At 40.9% G+C, this 22,289-nt stretch overlaps 1 protein-coding gene across 1 annotated transcript in view; it reads left to right on the forward strand.

Annotated features, from left to right (window-relative positions):
• Nucleotides 1-22,289, forward strand: part of MICAL3 (microtubule associated monooxygenase, calponin and LIM domain containing 3) — a 235,660-nt gene that overhangs the window by 107,385 nt on the left and 105,986 nt on the right. Inside the window, 10 exon segments of the mRNA XM_025198828.1 lie at nt 1-35; nt 1,105-1,301; nt 2,795-2,907; nt 3,433-3,495; nt 4,464-4,637; nt 5,889-5,981; nt 11,711-11,809; nt 13,963-14,019; nt 15,912-16,028; nt 19,203-19,310. The exon segment at nt 1-35 is cut by the window's left edge and continues 11 nt beyond it. Coding sequence (XP_025054613.1) covers nt 1-35; nt 1,105-1,301; nt 2,795-2,907; nt 3,433-3,495; nt 4,464-4,637; nt 5,889-5,981; nt 11,711-11,809; nt 13,963-14,019; nt 15,912-16,028; nt 19,203-19,310 — 1,056 coding nt within the window.

The raw sequence follows: 22,289 nt of genomic DNA on the forward strand, positions 1-22,289 counted from the left end.
TGTGCCATTATCCATAGATACCGTCCTGACTTGATGTAAGTAATTGACTGTTTTACTAGAACAGGGAAATTGCAACCAATATAGGGGCAGATTTGCAAATACTTTGGAGGATAGTGTTAAAAAACAATGACATTGTGGTATGTGAGGAAAATAAACTGAAATAATTCAAATTAGACTAAAACCTAATGTAGAATGATTCACTTGTAAGGGAAAAGGGCTGTAATGGTTTGAATACTGGGCAAAGTTTCACTTGCTCTTTTTAGAACATTTGATTAAATCATTCCAAATTGTTAGTGACTGAAATACATTATCACCCAACAGCTCTTTACCAGCCTAAGTGAATTTAGTCAATTTAATTCATAGTTGACTTATTGCTGTAATCTTTTTTTACATAGCTGCCTTATTAGCTAAGCCATTTGGAGTAGCTTTTCAGTTCTAGAAAAGGTCTTCTCTAATCTGAATTGATATGCAGTAGGGAATCTAACACTGCTACAGTTTGTGCAGTATTCTTTTATGTAGATACTACCCAATTAAGTTGCAAGAATAAAAATGTACCCAAATCCTATAATTTGCAAAAGGAAAAGCTTTGGAAGGTGGAAGTGCCAGCAAAAACTCTGGTATTATGATGGTCTAAAATGACTTCAGGTTCCTAGTGAGATATTATCAAAGAGAAATTCTCTAATGTCAAATGATGAAGATATGTTAATAGAGAATTATGTGCAAAGCAAGCTAAGCAGTTATTCTGCCCTGTCTCTTAGTAGTTACATTTCTGTTGGTGTACTAAAGTTAGGCAGAAGGCAGGGTAGTTTTGCAACTTTATAAACTAACAAAAGTAGATAAATATATGTGTAGTACAAGCTTTTGTGGGCTGAAGCTCACTCCATCAGATGCTCTGTACTGAGGTTAGCACACCCAGTTAGCAGGCTGAGTATTAACAGCACTGTAATAAAATAAAAAAAAAATAATTAAAAAAAAGCATGATGACAGGACAGTTGAAAAAAAGGGTACTTGACAGTTTCATAGTGAAAGCTGGAGAGCGCTGCTTTTCCTATCAAAACAAACCATACCCAACTTGATGCATGTCTTTTCCCCTGCCCCTTGCAGAGACTTTAATTCTCTGGATGAGCACAATGTGGAGAAGAATAACCAGCTGGCATTCGACATAGCTGAAAAGGAGTTTGGAATTTCTCCTATCATGACTGGAAAGGAAATGGCATCTGTTGGGGATCCAGATAAACTGTCCATGGTGATGTACCTCACACAGTTCTATGAAATGTTCAAGGATACCATCCCTTCCAGTGGTGAGGCACTTTGTAGCAAATCATTTAGATTTTGATTATGGCTGCTGTATGCATGTTGTCTGCTTCAGCTTACTTTGTGTTCCACCTAGAAGAACTCATGTTAGTTGCTTATTGGGTGCATATTGCAAAAAATTGCCATTCTGTTAGTGCTAACAATTGCCCTCCTGGCAGTATGGGGAGCCAGAACAAGGGTTTAAGATGTCAGTGGATGGCCGACTGCTGTGTGTGAAGTTGGCAACCTTGTTGTTTCTGGTGGCATGTGTTGTTACCTGAATAAACGGAGAGGGAACAGAGACAGAAAGGCTACCCAGCCTTTAAGTGTTAATTCAGCTTCTTTCATCAGTGCTAAACTTTCATTTAGCACTAATAAACAACTTCACTCCTTCTTTGTTGCTAGTGAGTGCTGATGCCTCCATTGCTGGCATGATCCTGCTTGCCAGTTGGCATGTAGTACTGTTGTTAATTTTGGAAAGTGTGACAGCATTTTAATTGCTGGTATACACAAAGTCCAAACAATTTAACTTTTCTTTAGTGGAAAGAGAGCCTGAGGGATCTTATTTTTATGAACTAGAATTAAAACATGGAGTCACGTAACCCAAGTCTTAACCACACTATTAAATTCTAAAAATAATGGTTAAAGCTTTTTTTCCTGGGTTCTGAGGACCTAAAGCAGAATCAACCCTCAGTACAAGGCTGTCCAACTGACAGGCCTCATGCAGCCCTCAAGGGGTTAATCTAAAGCCCCTGAGTTCTTACCTGGCCACTGCTCCCTATTGCTCTGGCAGCAAAAGCAGCCTGGGGATCTAGTCTTTCCCTCTGGCTTGTTTTCTGTGCCTGTCCCAGGTGGTGGCACTGCATGTGGGAGCCGGCAGTGCAGTGCGGTGAGGGAGCCTGCAGCTGGTGAGTTGGGGAAGAGCAGGCACGTACTGGAGTGGTTGCTCAGGTGCCTGGTGTAGTGGTGATGGCATGCATGGTGTCTGCCCGTGTAGTGGAGCAGTGAAGGAGGCTGTCCACATGAGCAGTGGAACAGTGGTGGGGGCTGCCTGTGTGCATTAGGGAGCAGGGCCTGTCCACTTGTGCCATATGGTGCAGGGGTTGGAGTGGTCACCTGGCTCACACTATTGTGGCTTGCATGGGGTGTACTCCACAGCCATTTTGAAGTTGGACAGCTTTGCAGACATACCCTTATTTAAAATATACCGCTTTATTGAAGAACGTTTGGTGTTATTTAAATACACACTTTTTATTAATGTACAATGCAGTATGCATCTGCTCATGACTCTTTTTACTAACATTAATTATGCTGGTCTACAAATATGGAAATAATCAAAGTATACTCAGACAATCCTGAGTGCTTTTGTCAAATGTTCATAAAGTTGAAGACTTAAAGGCATAGAGTTTGAGTGAGTGAATCCCTTGACTATTTTGTGGCTATTGCTAATTGTATGCAGTTTTCCTCAGTGTTCAGTAACATCACCGGTTTTTCTTTATAGATAATCTGGACCTGAATGCAGAAGAGAAAGCAGCACTAATTGCCAGCACAAAGTCTCCAATCTCTTTTCTTAGCAAACTGGGCCAGAGTATCTCTCGGAAACGCATGCCAAAGGTAGCCATGTCTTACTCTCTGTAACCCTGAAATAACTAGTGCTTGCCAAGCTGTAAATGTGTGCTTGAAAAGTGTTTGTGTGTACACCCACCCTGTAATCCCACAGGTCATTGGTTTCCCTTTAACTGCAGCACTAAACACAGAATGTGTATTGTCAGTTTATGAAATACTTGATTGAAACTATCTCAGCATGACTTGGAATTTTGGGTTGGAGAGAGTGTGGAAAGAGAGTGTGAGCATCCTACGAAGACAGTTGGTCTGAGGCAGTAGCTTGGGTCCAAAGCATCACCTGTTGGTTCTTCTCCCAATTAACTGAATTTCCATGACTTACAGTTTCAAATGATAAAGTTTGGTTCCTTAAGTGAAGGCGAGTAAGTGCAGGGAACCCCTTTTTGTGTACAGGTGGAAAATAAGCATAGGGAATTGACCTGTTCTAACATAAATGTGTGTAATGCACTGACAAGACTTGTTGTGGGCCAGAGAGAAAAAGTTATACAAGTATCTGGATGCTTTTTTCCTTTGTAGGACAAAAAGGAGAAAGAACTGGATGGTGCAGGAAAGAGGAGAAAGACCAGCCAGTCTGAAGATGTAAGTAGAAAAGTAGACAAAATACTCAAGGAAAAAGTACATGATAGAATGCAAACAGGGAACCTAGCCTTATCTAATATGATATCTCCTGAATTGAAGTTGATCCTAGTAGGAGTGTCATGTTTGTATCAAATATAATTCTGGCTTCTAAGAAACAAAAATAAGGCGATATAAATGTAATGTTCTTAACAGATCCTTCTTTTGTTTTCTTACAGTTTCGTGACTTGGTTAGGGCAGTAAGGAATGGCATGGTTTTAAGCTACAGCAGTACAATAGTATCAGCAATTCTGTTCAAACTGGAACTAGAGCATGAATTTTCTTGGGACTGACTGCAATGTTAGTGTGCAAGGCACATATAGGGAGTGGGAGAGTGTGTGTCATACACATGTGCACACACCCATACTTAGGGTATGCATGTCCAGATAGATACTTCTGAGATGAAGGCTTTCACTTTGTGTTCTAATTCAGTGCTTAAGAATGGCTCATTGCCTTATGACTGGGGTGTCAATCATCTGGCTCATGGAGGCAGGTTAATATGCCCCATGAGGTTTCTCATGGACTGTGAGAGACCCACTCTGGATCTGTTCCTGGGGGCCAGAAATTTGGTAGTAGGACAAGTGGCAGTGGTATTAACCCCTATGGCTGCCAGAATTTGCCTGTGCTACTGCCCTGTGAAAAGCCCTGTGGGATAGATCCTTGCTTGGCAAATGAGTTTGACATCCCTGCGTCATGCCAACAGATTTGTTAGTCTTCTGAACTATAGAGATTTCAATAGAAAATAATATCAGTAGTATTAAACGAGGGTGAAAGTAAATGGAGGAGGATGATGAGCAGACGAGAGAAAAACATGAATTTGGAAATGTGGTTTAATGGATTTGGCTTCTGTGGTGGTGAACTGCAGAAGTCTCCTTTTAAATGAAAAAGCAATTTAAAGCTGCCATTTACTTTAGTTTTTACTGGTTTGTTAGGAGGAAGTCCCACGCAACTACCGAGACGAGAGACCCACGCTTGTGAGTGCCCTGACAGAGAGAAGAATTGATGCCGCCATTGGGAATCAGAACAAAGTGAAGTCCATGGCAACCCAACTGCTGGCCAAATTTGAGGAGAATGCACCTGTGCAGTCCACAGGCCTACGGAGACAGGTAGAAGTTGGTTTGATGCTTTATATACCTAAAATTCAGCCAACAAGATTTTTCACCTGAACTGGTATGGTAGAAACCCTTTGTTTTCAGGAGGATTTGGAGAAATGTCATAGGAATGAGGGTAGCAAAAAGATGCATCGTTATAGACTCAATGCTGAGGTTTTGCATTTCACCCTCCGCGTATGCTCTTGTTAAGTGAAGGTAAATGCTACTTCAGGGAATAGGAATCCAAGAGATTTGGGGATTTAAAGAATATAGGACTTAATTATTAGGCGTATAGTGGTAAAAAGCGTATACCTTTTGTTTTGAGTTTAGCCTCCTGCTACCACAAGCCCAGTGTTGCAATCTGTTTTGCAAACTCATTAATCTTGATGGTACACGAGTTAGATTTTTTTTTTACTCCCACTATTCTGACTAAAAAACTCTTCCAGAGCCTTTCTGCTCTTATACTTAAGAACTTTCTACTATTTTCCAACGTGAGTATATTTATGGATTGTTTATAAACATCTGCTTTTGTGAACAAGAGTTAGATTCTTAATGGTATTTAGGCACCTGGGATTTTTGCCTCTCTAGGGTAGATCTCCTGTATTATTCCTTGTGGTGCCTTTTGTCTGGATGTTAAGGCCACCATATGAGCTTTGTGTACAGTGTAGTTACTGCTGTGATTTCTGTGTAGTTTCAGTATACACAAACTATCTTTAATCTACCTAGAGTGGATACTCCTAGCAGTGTAGCTACAACAGCACTGAACTCAACCTGGACTAGCCATCTGAGTAGGTTTGGCAGCGTGCACTGAGCTCTGTGCTGCCATAGTTAGACCACTACCAGTACTTAAAGCTAGGAAGGGTATGTCTATGTTGTGCTGCAGTCTCAACTGTGACTCTAATAGGAACTGTGGCTTCTCTTCTGCAGTTACATACAGGAATCTAGGTCTGGAAGGAGTCTTCTGGTCCATTTAGTTTGTTTCCTAAGCACTGTGTACTGTTCACGTGGAACAGGCAAAACACTGAAAACAAAAAGAAGGTGCTGAAGGAATCTTAAAATTCCCCATTTTTGTTTATATTTCATTTGTTTGTTTTTTCATATATTTTATATTTTACTTGATAACTAATTCTTCCCTACTCCATTTTTTTCCTCCCAACTGTGTGTCTCATTTTGTCACCCAATCCTTTGACTTTCTTTGAGTTTCTTCTGCTATATTTTTCTTCCTCCATGATCCATCTCACCTTCCTTATGACCTGAATGTGACAGCCTGTCCTGCCTTACCAAGAACGTGTTCTCAACCAGCCATCCTACAGACAACGAGAGCAGGGCCGCCTTGCTCCTGTGCCTCAGTGGAAACAGGTAAACAAACCAGATGAATCTGATATGATTTCCACGCCTTGTACCAGTTTTCACTACCTACTGCTTTCTGCCTTTTTATTCAACATTTTTCTACGTCATTTTGCAAAGGCCTTTGTTTGGATTAATTTGACTAATGCTGAATGAGGTTGAGATCTCTCTCTAGGAGTGACCACAGGGTTTAGTGTTTCAAGAAGGCTAGCAGTCAAAATTCCTCTCCTTCCTTCCTCGTCCCTTAGCACCAGTTCCAGCTTATTCCCTCAGGCTATTAGTGGATATTTTTGCAGGAATATTGCCTTCAAAGGCATCTGAGTATAGACCTCCAGAGTAGAATGCTATCCACATGAAATATGAGGAGTGCCTGGAACATATCTTGAGTTTCCATTTAGAAAAGTAGAAATTACTCAAACTCTCCCAGCAGTTAGAGCTGAATGAATCATTCGTACTGGTGTATGTGGTAGAAAGTAAAAATGCTCCCCCCATGATTTTTCTGCTGAATATCCAGGCTTGCTGTTCCTGTCATATGTTTTCTCTGCTCTGCTGCTTCAGGAGCTTTCTTAGTCACTGAAGTTTGTCTTTTTCCTGTTTGGCAAAATTCCTAGCAAGAGCACTTCCAGATTTGACAGAAATCTCAATTTCTTTAAACTGAGAATTTCTAAGGATTCTTTCCCTGCCTTTTCCCCATCTCCAGAGCAAAGTGCTGTCTTACTGAAAATTAAAGGACCTTTGCATTTTCTATCATATGGTAGGCCAGAATGGAGAGCTTCAGAAGAAAGACTATTAGGGGTCAAATTTTGCATTTTCTCATTTATAGTCCTTGTTTCCTGTTCTTACAGTTGGCATTCTTTCAGCTCTGTAGCCTAAAATGTTAGCCTCTTAATCTACCCTCTTTACAGACAGGTAGCGTTACTAATCATGGTGACTTCCTCTGGTTCTCCTAATTTCCAATACAACTGGCCTCATCACCTCCATGAGGATATACAAAGATGTAGACACTTACTTCTAGCATCTCTATCAGTTTGTTATCACAATCTGATAAGAATACCTTTTTGAGATGGGAAGAGGAAGAAGAAACCAGTTTGGTTAATTTCTTCCAAATCTGTGGATTAACAGTAAACTCTTAAAAACAGCAACAAAAAAAATACCTTAGCTCAAGCCATATCTTACCTTGAAGTCATACTGTCATCAATACCAGGTGTTCTTAAGGTTTCTCTCTAAGAAAAAAGAAACTAATGAGAGGAATTATGCCTCATGGAAGGTCCATCGACAGGTTCACTTTTAAATTTACATGTATAGGTTTCCTGATTCTGCTTGCTCACTTTTTGACTCCTAGACAATTTAGACAGAAATCTCATTGTCACCAGTGGTTCAAGTAAATTGGTGCCAATGGAACCCTATGTAGACAGCAGTGTAACAGTTTTTTTGCTATACCAATTTTCATCACTTAACCTTTTATTTTTTTCATCAGGCTTATCTATTTCTAGAGTAACAACCAGAACCTTTTATATAGACAGCCCCTGAATTTTGTGCTTGACCTTTACTGGCCTTTTCCTGAATAGTTTTTTTTCATGTATAAGTTCTTAACTTTAGACTTGAGGCAACCCCTTGGAAAATGTTGGCTTTTAGCTTTCATTTGTTTCCTGACTACGGAAAAATAAGAAAGCAATTCTTCTCTTGCAAAGAACTTGGAAAGACCACAACAGGTCACAGTGTTTTTGACACTGTGGATTCCTATTTGAAATTTCTGGGTTTATTCTGCAGATCATGTGTGGGTGTTTGCACATTTAACAGTACTAATGCTTCACGGCACCGTGCTGCACCCTTTAAAGGATCTCAAGACACACTGTTTGAAAATCACTGTTTTAAAGTTGAGAGGAGGAGAGCTTCTTGGGTCTAGCTTTTGGGTTGGGCTTTGTATGCTGGCAGTTGAGATGGAGAAGGAGGATCTACATTGTTTCGTGAAGCAAAATCTTAAGTGTGTGTCTGTGTCATCTGTGCTATCATCCATTCTCCAGGAAATGAGGAAATAGCTGGCTTGGGGAAACAAAGCTTCTCAGTTTCCACTTGCAGAGAGACAAAAGCCCTAGGATTGTTTTAACAGAAGTGTTGCCTCTGTGTTGACTTGGGAGATCAAACTGAGACAAGAAGCCAACTAGGTTTGTTCCTAATGATGGGGAGCCGCTTGGCAGAAATTTTTGCTACAGGAAGTTGTCTCTGAAGCAGTGCATCAACTGCTTGCTAAGATATTCTGCTGCCAGTTGCTGAGGCACACCAGGAGTTGACAGTGGGGAGGCAACTTGTTACGCTACTGAAGAAGTTTTCTGGCTACTGGGGACTCCTAACTGAACTGATACTTCCTGGACCACAGAATGATGATGAGGCTAGGGCTCCAGCCTGTTGCTGGAGCTGCTGTGTGGAATAAAACCACTACTTACAGGATCTTTGGAGGACTGTGGTTACTAGAATGAGCCACTCTTGGATATAGAAGAAGCAAAGTCGTCTTCTCTCCAACAGCCGCCAGAGCTCACAGGAGGCATCTTGTGAGCTCTGTGACTGACATGGTTTAGCAAATGTCTTTTACTGTGATGAGAGCCCAGAAGAAGAGCAAATGAACAAATCTGAAAGCAAAATGGCTTCCTTATAGCTGAGGAAAAACAGGTGGTCTGGGAATCGTTTAAATACCATTGTCAGTGGGCAGAATGAACTGGTGAGCTTTCCAGAAAAGCAAACCAGTCTTTTTCCCAGTGATTGTCAGATCTGGTCCCCTATCTTGAAGCTGCATGGCAGAGGAAAACTCCAACAGCCACAAGGCTAGATGTGGGAGAGAAAACTTGAGAATCACATAAGAGGAAATCTGTTGATAAAACACTTGCGTCTGTCCTGGTCTGTTATTGGTTGGTATCTGTCGGGTGGACTGCCTTGGCAATACTCCACAGCAGCCAAGGCCAACTTCTGTTCTGCCCTGTGGCTGAAAAACTTAGTTGGCCAGCAGTTTCAATCAGGATGAGATGTGACATGGTCTTTTGTTATATTTCTTCTCCAAGAAAAAACTTCTGGGTGAGGTGGGGAACAGGAGTCCCAATCATGGCTGTTTTGAAGCATTTTTTCTTTTTGTCACTTGACCCATATGCCACCAAAGCCCTTCATATGTGTAAAGGACTAACTTCACATGTGGTCTGATCCCTTCTCCTTACTCATCCCTGAGGTTTCAGTGGAAAAAAAAATCTACGTCTAGAAGCAGAGATAGTAGTGTAGTTGAGGGAAGTGCAGTTATAAAAGGCATAAAGTTGTTCCTGCTTCAGGGTTCTGACTTGTCAAACTATGGACCTTCAAGTACCTAATTAAATGAAAATCTTTCCTGTCTGCTCTGCTTCAATACCTAGCCTGTCCTGCATTTTCTGCATGATCTGAACTAGATGTGGTTGGATGATGCGTGCCATAGGGCTATGATGACATATCCATAACCCTGCTGTAGGAGTTGCAGCAACTTATTTTGATTTAACAGTAGCTAATAATGGATAAGATGGAGCAGTATGTATGCAGTGTCTCATGAATAGTAGTTTAATTTAGATTATTTTTTTGTGGTGAGCTTTATCAAGTGAACTCCTAATTCTGTAAAATACATTATGTAGCTTTTGTCCTACAACTTTCCAAGCCAGTTTGGCTGTCTGTGAGGAGAGGGACTCATGTCAGTGACAACTGGGACAGTAGAAAGAAGTATGGTCTATCACAGGGGTTGGCGACTCCTGGCACGTGTGCCAAGGCATGGGATACAAAGGCATTTTGCTTGGCATGTGTGCCTTTGGGTGAATGGTGGAGAAGGAGCCAAGGATGCACTGCCACAACAAGGATCAGGTCCCTCACAATTTCCTCTGTCTGCCTGGAGGTATGCATACACCTGCCGCCAGCAACAAGCTAAGACAGGGTTCCACAGACCTTGGTGCAGTGGCTTGCAGTCTCCCTGCCGCCTGCTGCAAGCAGCCTGGGCTCCATGGTGGGTGTCAGGGCCCAGCCCTGAGCCCTGGCCAGCTGTGGCAGGCTGCTGGGGGGCTGCAAGCTCCTGCACCAAGATCTGCAGAGCTCAGGCCTGGCTTGTTGCTGGTGGCAGGTACATGAGTGCCTCGGGGTGGTTGGCAGGGAAAGGGCCAGGGCTGCACTGCACAACAAAGATCGGGCCCCTCACGGCTCCCCTGCTATCTGCCCCTGGCATGGCTATATCTTACAAGTTGAGATTGGAGTGTTTTGCCACCTTGGTCTATCAGGAAGATGTCCTTACTCTCAGAGTGTTGATGGTGAATTATTGTAATCTATTAAAATTAATTTTGTCCTGGGTTTCCACACTCTCATCTTGTGGTCATTCAGCAGTTCTCTGCCACAGCTTCATAGGTCTATTAATAGCAGCAAGGTATGTGTGTGATACCCAAATGCAAACTCACTGGTGTATATAACGTATGCTTATATAGTAGAGGTTGCATGTTTGCTTGCTTTCTGTGCAAGTCTACTATGTATTTGGAGGCCTGACATTTTTCCTTTTAGGATGAGCAACTGGAGGAGATAGAGTTGTAAAAACATGCTTCCATAATTTCACAAGAACTCAAATCCTGAAGACGTGCAATTACTGAGCTGATGAGATGACCAGGGTTCATCAGGAGCTGAGATATCAAGTGAATACCAACTTCAGTTTCCATATGACTTATCTGGTTGTTTTTAGTACTGAAATTTCTGTTTGCATTGGGTGACTTTTTTTCTTCTTTTCCGCAGTCTTTTTATCTTTGTATACACAGAAATGTAATTTACTGAAGGGCTGGGTTTATGCCCATTCCACTCTGCATTGTTTGGTGTCTGTTATCTTTTGCTACCTACCAAGAAACAAATATGTAACTTTTCCTTTTAGATCTCAAATTCCCATTAATTCCTATTAGTAAAGCATCTATTTCAGATGTACTTAGCAGATGAGGCAAAAGAAAGGCAGCAACTAAGAAAGAGATCAAAAGTTGTGGGGGGGAAGGGGTACGTAGAAAGGCTGTACATAGCAGAAAAGGAATGCACTGTGGCTTAAAAAATTAAAGGGAGACCTATGAAGAGCATCTAAAAATGCAAAATAATGTGTACTAGGAAAGAAAAGGTAAAAGACTTGTGATATAATGCTCAGATTAGCCAGATTACTTCTATATCTTATTTCCTGCACATTGTTGCTGTTTTTCCCTACCTTTTCCTAGTGGCCCAAGAAGTACCTGGATATCTGTTTAATTTGTCTCGGGTGTGGGGATGGAGTTGAAACTGAGGAAATAAAAGTTGTTGGTGATAGGACTTGAGCTGTATTACTGATTAACTTTAGGCAAGTGTAATTAGACCAATGGGATAGATGTTTTTAATCCATTATGTGATACAGTGACAGGTAATTTTGCCAGATGTATGCTGAACAGTTTTATCTGTGCCATATAGAGTTTTAATTGTATTTCAGTAGTGATGAGGGTGCAAAGCAGAAATATTGATTATTAATATGAAACGCCACATTTAGTAGTTGTCCTTAGAAGTATGTCAGACTGATTAATTTCAAATCTTTAATTTCAGCAGAAAAGTTAAATTGTCTACTGCAAATTGAACTGTGACTGTTCTTTGGTGGTCAGGGTCTACCCCTACTCTGCCTCACCAAAGCCAATTTTAAAGTTCCCTTTTGGCTTTACTTTTCTTATTTTTTTTCTCTTTTTTCCCTTCCCTTTAAAACCAAGCCGAGGAATACGGATCGTTCTCGGACCTGCCCTAAAAAAGTGATCACTCTCTATTCTTCTTCCACCCCACCTTCCTCTCCATCGTTTTCCAGCCAGCAGGTGATTCACTCTGCATGCTCTGCCCTTCTCTCCCCTCTATTTCTTTCCTGCTTGCAAAAGGGGCTAGATGAGTAACCAAATTAAGTCTATCAATGGGATATTGTCTTAACCCACTTGATGGAGCCTTTTTGTTTTCCTTCATAAGAAATGCAAATAGTCACTGAACAGATTGTATCAGAAATTGAATCATAATACTTTTGGGTGCAAGAAAAAATCCTGGGATTTCAGTTGATTAGCATTTTTGTTGGCAACAACCATTTCTAGTTTTGTGTTGTGATGGCAGAGAAGTTTGATGCCAAATGTTAGCAACATGTGTTTTCTTCTAACTGCATATACACAGTTCCCTTAGGATAGGTATGTTTATGTGAAGAGGAGAATTTATAACAGTTAGGTATTTCACCATCCCAGGCCACTTCTGCAAAAGAGAGTTTGGTCTGGGAGGTGTGGGATGGGAAATGAAGTTCAGCATTCAGCTTCAACTAACTTCCTGCATTTTCAGGCTGCAGCTGTCCTGCTGTTTCAGTCCCATCTCTCCATCTCCACTTTTTTTTTTTTAAACAAGGTTTTAAGGGGATGTTGTCTGGAAATCTTTTTTTCAGAGACTCTGTGAGTGCTCTGGGACTGTCATAATGGCATATGCAGTTTAGTCCTTCCCATTCTCCCTAACAGCTCAAGACTGATATGTCTAAATTTGAATTTGCAATGCGGATAGGACAGTTACTTTTAAACTATACAAGACTTAGGCATGTGCATGTAGGTATGCCGAAGCACAGAATTGTTGGCCTACTACTCATATGACAGCCAAAAGTCTGGTTAGTCTTTTGTCAGCTCATGTGTGGTCATTAGTATCACTTAGATCTGTGTTTTTGTTAGCTACTGCTGTCACTACTTCCTAATGTAGCAATAAACTCCCTTTCCTTGTGGAAGATCCTGAGCTAATCATGAGGTAACACATACACTCAACTCCACTGCTCTTCCCTAACGATAATAGGAACCACACAACTACATTCCTGTAGAGGCATTTCTATAGGTTTCCCTTGAACCACTTGCATACTTGAAGTTGAGTAATGATGTGTTCTGTGTGCTGCAGCAATTAGGCTTAGCAGAATTAAGTGAAGGAAGGGAAGCTATTTAAACCTGAACTGGGACTTAGCTGGTTACTACGATTCTTGAGTCGGACAGTTGATACGAGTATCCCCAAGATGGGCAAGTATTGCCTTCTTCATACAGATGAGGAAACTGTGGCAAGAAGGTGCCAATTTGTTTAGGTCACAGGGGGAATCCATTTCTAATTAGGGAATTTTATTTTCTAGTCTTGTGTTTAGTCCATACATTGATAAATAATACAAAGGTCCCTTCAGTTTTTTATCTTCTCTCCATTTTAACTCCTCCAAATATGAGATCCCTCTTATGTCAGTCAGTTGCTTGCTCAGGTTAGCAATGGCTGCTGGTTTGTTTATTGATCTGTATCTGTTTGTTTATGGATTTACCACCTTTTGCCTTACGCTATCCAGGGAACTTTTTGCATATCTTTCACTTAAATAAATTTGGAATACTCTCAGCTTCTTTCCTTTGACAAGTAGAGAGGCTGTTCCCATTGTTACTGAATAAAGCTGATACAAAGAATGAATTTGGGGGTCGCACCTTTATGGGGGCATATTTTTCCTCAAAACAGCTTCCCTTCCTGAGGTTGTTTAGCCCCTACATTGTAGCTGTTTTCACTGATCTATGTCCCTGGTCATAGATATTTTGTACACTAGTACAACTTTTGCAAACTTGTGTCTCTGTGCTCCTAATGCACTAATTGCCACTTCTCCTTTTAAACTTCCCATTTTTCTCCGTTGATCTAATATCACACTGCAAGAATGTATTGTTTCTATCACCTTCCTCATACTAATGCCATTTATTTGGGCAACTGGTATATACTGGTTAATTGCCTTAATAGACTTGTGTGACCTGATTTCTTCTCCCCTCCCCCCCAAAGGATCCAAGTGGTTGTTTGTTTTTTTTAAAAACTGTAGTTAATCAACTTGGTGGTCTTTCAGCATGATAGTCTCTTTTCTGACTGCGTTGTAAGATGACTCAAATCAGGCATGTCTAAAGTGGAAATCTGGATGATGGTTATTCTTAAGCTCACACTTTGTTGTCTACAGACACACAGGGAACCTGGCGCTGACCCCCCTGGGGAGCAGAGTCCCAGACAGGAAAGGGTAAAAGAGCATGAACTAGCAGCATGGATGCAAGTAGCACAAAAATGGCAGTGGATGTGTGCAATATTCAAAGGAAGCTTTACAGGGGTGGAGGGAAGCACAGTCCATCCCAGTCCTGCTATTAACATGCTGGAGCTGCTGCAAATTAGTTAGGAATGATGATTTTGTGTAGTGTCTATATACTTACTTGCTTAACAAGCACTCACAAAGTGATTGTTTGCTGCCTGCTTTATTTTGCCATAGATTGGAACTTCAGCTCTCTCCGTTCTTCACTTCTACATATCTTTGTTAAAGTGGTCTGTGGCTGTAGCAGAACAAAAAAAGTTTAAATTTTGGGGGGTTTTTTTGTTTGTTTCATGAGCACACAATTGCATCATTTCCATAGCTTGCTTTCTAGTTCATTCAACAACTGGCATTCCATTCTGCTTTCTACAGGTCAGGTTACAAAGGAGAAGGTAAGAGCTAATTTAGTTTCAAAGACTGAAGAGTTCTTCAGAATGAAATGCTCAGCTGTTAGCCTGAAGAGTCCAGAAGCATACAGGAACTTGGTCACACTTCACACAGTTGGCCAATCTGGATCCCTATTAACTAATGAATTGCCTCTTCAAGAAGACCATTAATAGACCAAACCATAAGTAGGAGCCAGCTAAGAGAAATTACTGTGCCTTGCAAAGAATATCCTACATAGCAGTCCCATGATCCTGTAAGGTGGGCAGGATGATTTCTGACTGTCATCAGAAACTTAACAGGCATCTCTGCAGTTGCACAAGGGTCTACAGCTTGTTAACTTTACTTGTAACAAAAATGGCATAGTAGAAGGGACAGGAGGGACTAAACTGCTTAAAATAGAAAAGAGTGGTGATGTACTGTCTCAATGGAATAAGAAGAAATGTATCAGTTATTAGTTGTGAACAGTCTTGTGTTCTGTTGTTGTAATACATTTATCTGTTAGACTATATAGTCAGCAGTTAAGCATTCCATCAACAGATAAAGTATGAGCCTTCTCTGTATAGGATACAGATGTTTCCTATTCAATTTACTTTTCATCCCACAAACAATGACTCGCTGAAAGCTGCATGATATTATGGATTAATGCCCCTGTCATTCCAACAATAGGCCACGTGCCAGTCCTAAGTAGATTCTTTTCCATGTCACTGAAGTATCCACACAGCAGATGAACAACATCTGCTCAAGCAATACCTGGACTGGAATAGAAAGGGGCTCAGCATATCATGATTAAGGCTTGTTGACAGAGTTGTGTTGGAGGATGAAGGTAAGTCGGAAGGATGGGATAATGGATATGCTGGGACAGAACTGGGAAGCTTCTATAGTGATGTAAACACGCTATGCCTAGTTTTGTTGTGTGCTGTTAGATGCTCCCCACACTTATTTTCTTGATTGCCTTACTCTCAAATGAGTATCCTTATGAACAAAGGCCAAGAAATAAAATAACTGTTCCCTGGTCTGGAAATCTATAAAGCAAATCTCTTGACAACAGACCAGGGGTGAGATTTGATGCCAAGGACAGAGCTGTTTTGACCATTCTAGCCATGCTTTTTGTCTAGGCTAGGGATGACCTTATTTGGATGGAATGGCCAGATAGAAGCTGTGCACTTGCTTGCTTTTGGTTGTAGAGGTCTGTGGAGGAGTTACTTAATTCAACTGTTTCTCCCTTACCCTTGAGTGGCCAAATCTAGAGCTTCTAGTTGGAATAATGTTGGAAGACAGAAGGTAATGTTCGTCTAGGAGGTCTTCTTGCTCGTCTCTTCTGCATGTGAGCTTTTGTGCCCTTTTTATTTGTCACTGGCCTTGTTTTGAGTTTTACTTTTGTTCCTTTTTGGTTTTATATTTTTCCCCTGTTTCGTTTATTTCCTCCTCCATTCCTTATCCAGCAGAGATCTCATTGGGTTTTTTCTGATGATCAAGTGCCTGAGCAAGCACAGAACGTTGGGCAGAGGGTATGTCAACTGCCTGTCCTGCAGGAGCCAAAGCCAACAGTCAGGCGTCAGGTGACTATTGCTCTGTCTTGTCTGGCCATCTTCTGTCTGTTTTGCAGTTCTGTAGGATTCAGTTAGTGTGGCTGCTGGGATCAGAGTGGTAGAAGTGTGCACCAGAATATAATAATCATTGCAAAAAATGATTGCAATCATTATGACAGTGTGAACCGTCATAAGCACTTTTTTTGTTTTTAACTTCACTTCTTTTCTTGCCAGTTTTCAGCATACTTCTTGGTTCTTACCTGGGTTTGCCTGGTGTTTGCTGTTTCACCAAATAAAATACAAATGACAAGAACAAACACCCCTAAGCTTCAGGGCACATGCTGATCACCACCTGCACTAAAAAATTCTCCTGGCATGACCCTGTGCTAGTTGGAAAGAATTGCTGGGAAACTTCAGTTACTAATTTCCAGAGTAGACATGTTCACATTCCCCCCTTTCCAGGCACTACGTAGGCCAGTTTTGTTGCCATTCTTCCAGTATTGCTGCTTCTAGCAGTAAAGCTGATGGCGTATGAAGTTTCTCGTTGCTACTGCTGGTAAAATATTTTTCCCTTTTTGCTTTTCCTCCTCACCCACCTACCACCTCTGACCTTTGGGCAACCTGCTGCTTTGGACAGTGGCATCTCTGGTTTGGAGTCACTTGGCTTCCTCTACCTATCCTGTGCATTACACATCAGATCTATAACAGTCCTTGGCAAGTGGGAAGCTTTGGGGGCAAATGTGTCTACTTTGAAGAAGCTCGGCTATTTTAAATGTTTTTTTCCTGTATTTACTATTGTGAATGAACTCTCCAAACCAGAAAATGATCCAGTAGTGTAATCTTGAATCTACATACAGTGAGCTTCAGGGGGGTTGCTGCTGTAGTTAGCTTTTCCAAGTTGTGTCAGAGTGAAGGTTATAAGAATCAGAGTTTTGGACTATTGCCTTTGGGAACATTATGTGAATCAGCAGAAGTATTCTTGGGTAGGGGGTGACTCAAACTGCTGGAGGGCTACGGATAGGGAAGCAACCATAGATAGTTGGGTGAGAGGTCAGATTTCAAATGTATTAGCTTAAGGGTATTATAGTTAAAGGTCCCAAACATAGTTCATGTACATTTCAGCAACAGAGATTGTGCTAGCATATTAATTTGTGCAAAGATGCAACCTTCCTGTCTCTTTGTACTGCTTGCTGGCTTGGTTGTTTAGTCCTCTAGCTACTGGATGCCTGATAACATTTTAAAATTCTCTGGGTATGTGGAAATGATGTATGGAGTTATATTTGGAGACAGAGATAAGATATTGAGATGCTATGTGTGATTTCTGTGAAGATGCAGAAGAAAGAGGTGAAAAAATCCAGAGGAAGAGGCAGAGAGTACAAGGTAGAAAAAAGCAGAAAAAGGAGTAGATGGTAGGAGAGGAAAACCGGAAACAGATGCTTGGATAATGTAGGCCATGATGTAGAATATTAAGGAAAGAAAACAGGAAGAAGCAGTGACACTAAGAAGGAAAGAATGTATAGCAAAAACTAGAGACTTTTTATTTAGGGACTTCAAAAAATATTTTAAATAACTATTAGTTGATTCAAAGTTACAGTTAAGTAAAAAGTACCCATATAAAAATGACACAACTGCTATTTTCCTTTAAACTGCAAGACTTGAAGCAGCACAGATATTTTTTGCCAATGGACTAAATCCTCAAGCTACCAAATGTTGGATATCTTTTCCATCTTTGCATGTGTGTCTAAAAACAGCTGTTTTTGTGGATCATATAAAAATAACTGACGTAATTCCTTCCCTGTCGCAGCTTTAGGGGGGTTTTCTTTTAAAATGTTCAACTTCTTACAATCTTCTGAATGCTTTCCCACCAGATTATAATTTACACTAGTTGACAAGAACTAATGGATTGTGATATTTCTAATTATTGTGTTCTGCTGCTATACTAAAGGTGTTTCCTGGCAGATGGTGATAATGGACTGGCAGAAGCTGAGTAGGTTAAGAGGTGCATGCTGGGTTAGTGATCTCTGGGTTCTTTTCTGGAGAATTGATTTTGGAAAGATTTGGCTTTTCAGCTTTGGCACTTAGCCTATGCTGTATGATAAGAAAGAGCAGAGGAAGAATTAGTGGTAACTCTCCTTGCTGGTTCTCACTTTTAAGCTGTGCTTTTCTCTTGGGGGCGGGAATTTGTAAAGTGCAGCAAGTAAGCAAGTGAAGATAGGAGGTATCTCTCTGAGTGGGAAGAACAGAGCATGCAAAAAATTACTGCATAGTTTAGGGAAAGATGCCTATACCTGCTTTTTCCTTCCTCTGCCTAAGCCTTATGCCACAGCCTGTCTCCTGTTTTGGAAAGCAGGAGTGTGTCAAAGCTCATTACCTTCTGCTAGCTTGTTAATTTTGTCTTCAATGAAACATACATTTAAAGGATGAGCAATGTGATTTAAAATTAAACCCCATGTTTCTTGTGGATTCTAAGATGAAAATTCATTGCTAGTTCAGTAGTCTCTCTTGTCATAGAGATGAGGATGCTGAATAGCGGAGGGGTGAGAGGGCTTTTCTCCACCCCCACTCCTAAAAAGGCATAAATGTTGGATCTCTTTTAGTTAAAACCTGGAAAGCAATCTCCCAGCAGCCTTGGAAGCATGCTTTTGAGCATGTCCTGTACACTCTCACTCCTGCTTACATGCATGAAACCTGGAAATACAGTAGTGAAGTCCCTCCAAAGGCACCTCCTGGGGCTCGTGACAGGTTTGAAGAGCAGATGTGGGGGCAGTTTCAGAATGGCTTTGTTGAATTTCTGAGTTTGACACATGGGAGCCGAGAATGGGTAGATAGGGTAGATGTGTCCCTCCCCAAGAGCACAAGGAGAGAAGGCAAGAGTACCAGAAATTGTTTTAGAATCTTCATGAATGACTGACTTGGTTGTATTGCAGAAAGCAGCAGTTCCCCAGGATCCTGAGCTTCTGTGCAATTAGATAACTGCTTCCAAATTATGTTTCAGGGTGGAGGAGGGAGGTAAAAATAACTTACACCCCAAGAAAGGCCATAGTGAGAGCAATTTCTTTATTTTCTGCCTTGTCACTTGGAAAGGGAAGAGATAGGGTAGGTGATTGCCTCCAATGGCTCTTAAAGGTTCCTATAAGACATTATTTATTTTTATTTTTTGTCCATATCACTCTGATTTTCTTGATTTATTATTTTATTTTTTAGCCAGAGACTGAACCGTCTCGTCGATTCTTTGTTGACCAGTGGGAGCTCTCCCTTAGTCTCCGCTCTTTCAACCGCCCTGCTTCACCCTCATCTGATTCCCTTCGACAGGTAGCATGGCTTGGGTCTTGCAAGCTGCACTCAGCTGTGCCTATTCGCCCCACCTCATTCCCACCAGCAGAGGATGTGCCACAGAAGATGGCTAGGCTTGCAAGGCTTCACCTCTTTAATGTGGCTGAATGTGGTGCGTGCATTTAAATATACAAGTGTGAAGCCAGAGGCAGCCTGTGGCATATCTTGGTTATTCCAGGCCATTCAGCCATTGGGAATGAAGTATTCTTAAAGTTGAGTGTTCATGGAAAAGGTTCTGGTAAGCCAGGTTTGAAGTCTTAAATAGCCTCAAATCACTTCTTTCCAACAATGGTATTTTTCTGGCTGTGGAATAATCTATAAGGACATACAAGCTATTTTTTTTAGGTTTCCTGCTCCCTTTTAAAAACTTGAAGCAAATTATAGGTTGGGTTTGTATGTATGCTTTTAAAGGGAAAGACTGAGATTAATGGAGGAAAATCATTTGGTATTCCAAAAATCAAGTGGAAATTACAATGGTTGCTAATTGTGCTACAAGCAACAGAAATTGGTTGCCCTCATATTATATTTGGAGGGGATGTCTGCCCATGCCACAGAATGTAAGGATTCTGCATAAGCTAAAAATCACTGCCCAAGAGACACCCAAGTCAAAGAGCACAGAGGTTTAAAATTAAGGAAAGAAAGCAAGAATTAAACTTATCACAGCTGTATTAGTTTGAGATGCTTAATGACCCTGAATATTGTAAAGGACATAGTAAGATAAAACTCCTCTTCCAAAGAGAAATTTAGGGCTGGTCCAGAATTTTCCATCAGAACTTTTTTGACGCAAAACTCCTTCTTTCCATGGACAAAAATGAACTACCTGAGAAGTTTTTGTTTTTTGTCAGAACTAGAAGCTTCTTCGCCAAAAGCTTTCTATGAGGGGAAGGAAAAATAAACGATTTTCTGACCAGCCACAATTATGAACTAGTATCAGATGAGATGTGATGCATAAGAGTAATAAAATTAGAAGGTAGAAAGGTGGGGAAGGTTGTGAGCTACAAAGGTCAGTTTAGGCAGATGCATTAGCTGAGCTCTGTGTTTTGGTTAGAGAAGCAAGGCATGCTGGGAACAGCAGAAGGCATAAATGCCTTTTTGATAGGAATCATAGAAAAATATGGCAGAAAGATCATGTTTATTCCTTCACATGTTTGCAGTTATGTCTCCTGGAAGGTAGGGGTCAATTTCAGAATGTCATGTAGTTCAGCCTACTGCTCAAGGGCAGGATCCTCCCTGAGTAAAGCACCCAGTCAAATGTTTGTCTAACCTCTCTTCAAAACTTCCAGTGATGGAGATTCCACAGACTGTCTTGGGAGCCTAGTCACGCTCTGTGATAAACTTTAACTAAGTTCAACCTAAATTTTCACTTGCTGCAATTTGCAACCATTTCTCCTAGCCTTGTCCATAGAAAATAATTTATTTTTGGTGTCCACCTACCATATAATTACCCTTCAGGTATTAGTTATCCAATCCTGCTCAGTTTTTCCTCTTTTAGACACTAAATAATCCTAGTTCTTCCAGTCCAACCTCAGAAGTCATTTTTCCCAGGCTTCTAATAATTTTTGTCACTTTCCACTGGACTCTAAATTTGCTCAAATCTTTTTTTGAAGTGAGAGGACCAAAACTGGACACAGTAAGCCAGGTGAGGCAAATAGAGTAGAAGGATCACTTCGCTTGACTTGTAAGTGAAATCTTCTTAACATAGCCCAGTGTGCTATTGGTCTTTTTTACAACTAGAGCATATTGTTGGTTCGTATTCAGCTTATGGTCTACTGTAGCCTCAGGTTCTTTTCTGTAGTACTGCAGCCTACCTAGTCATTCCTCAGGTTGTATTTGTACATGTGATTGTTCTGTCCTAAGTGCAAGACTTTGCATTTGGGGTTTTTTTTAATTTTGTTCAATGGATTTCAGGCCATTTTTCCAATTTATCAAGGTCGTTCTGATCCCTAGTGCTGTCATTTAGAGTGTCTACAACTGCACCCAGCTTGGTCACAAATTTGCTAAATGTGCCCTTCAGTCCCATCCTCAAATTTGTTAATGAAGATATTTAATAGTACCAGACTCGGGACATACCCCTGCATGAACATAATACAGTGTAGTGGTTAGATTATATAGTTACATTTCATACTTGCCTAAGAGGTTAACATTTTCTGCTAAAATCTAAATATTGGGACCCAAACATCTTAGGCTTCAGGCAAACCATCAAAATTGAAACCAGTCAAAAGTGATAGGGACTTGCATGGAGCCGCTCTAAGGGTAATGGTCCATCTGCCCACTCTTATTTCAGAGTAAATGAAAGCTATACCAGAGTAATTTAGCCCATTCTACTCGGGGCAAGCTGCCTGAGCGTAGTTCTCATTTACTATGTGGTAAGAGAAGTCATAGGGACAGTTACTCTAAAGTGTGTGCAAATCCCCCCTCTTTCCCAATTAACTAGTTGCAGTTTGATCATTTTACATTTTGTGATTCCTGGAGAACATGCAAAAATGTGAAGATGTAAACATCCATAAACTGTTGATAATTACAGCAGCAAAAGCATGCAAGAGCAAACGCTGTAACAGGTGCATACGTTCAAAAACTTTTTTGTAACAAAATACAGTACAGAAGTTATGTGCAGGGATAGGTCGGTGCATGTAGCTTTGATAATGAATGGTTTTTCAAATAGAAACCCTATAGTACAAATGATGAGGATTTCCAGGGTTTTGAATCTAGTTCATTGCTTCAGAGTAGTGCATTTCCCAACTGCTTCACTTGACCAGAGTCAGATAATCTCAGTGTGGAAGGCAGAATTAATCTTTCACTTGCTCAAGAGACTTCAGAAATGCCTGTTTTTAATTCTGGAGCATTCAAAACATCCCTCATCTAGATAAGTGACATGGCCTTGGGTGATGTCTGCTGCTGAACTGAGACATATGTGGTGCTTGCATTAAGATTGCATCTTATTAGGTTGTGAGGTTTATT

This window comes from Alligator sinensis, unplaced genomic scaffold (assembly GCF_000455745.1).
Source record: "Alligator sinensis unplaced genomic scaffold, ASM45574v1 scaffold87_1, whole genome shotgun sequence".
NCBI lineage: Eukaryota > Metazoa > Chordata > Crocodylia > Alligatoridae > Alligator > Alligator sinensis.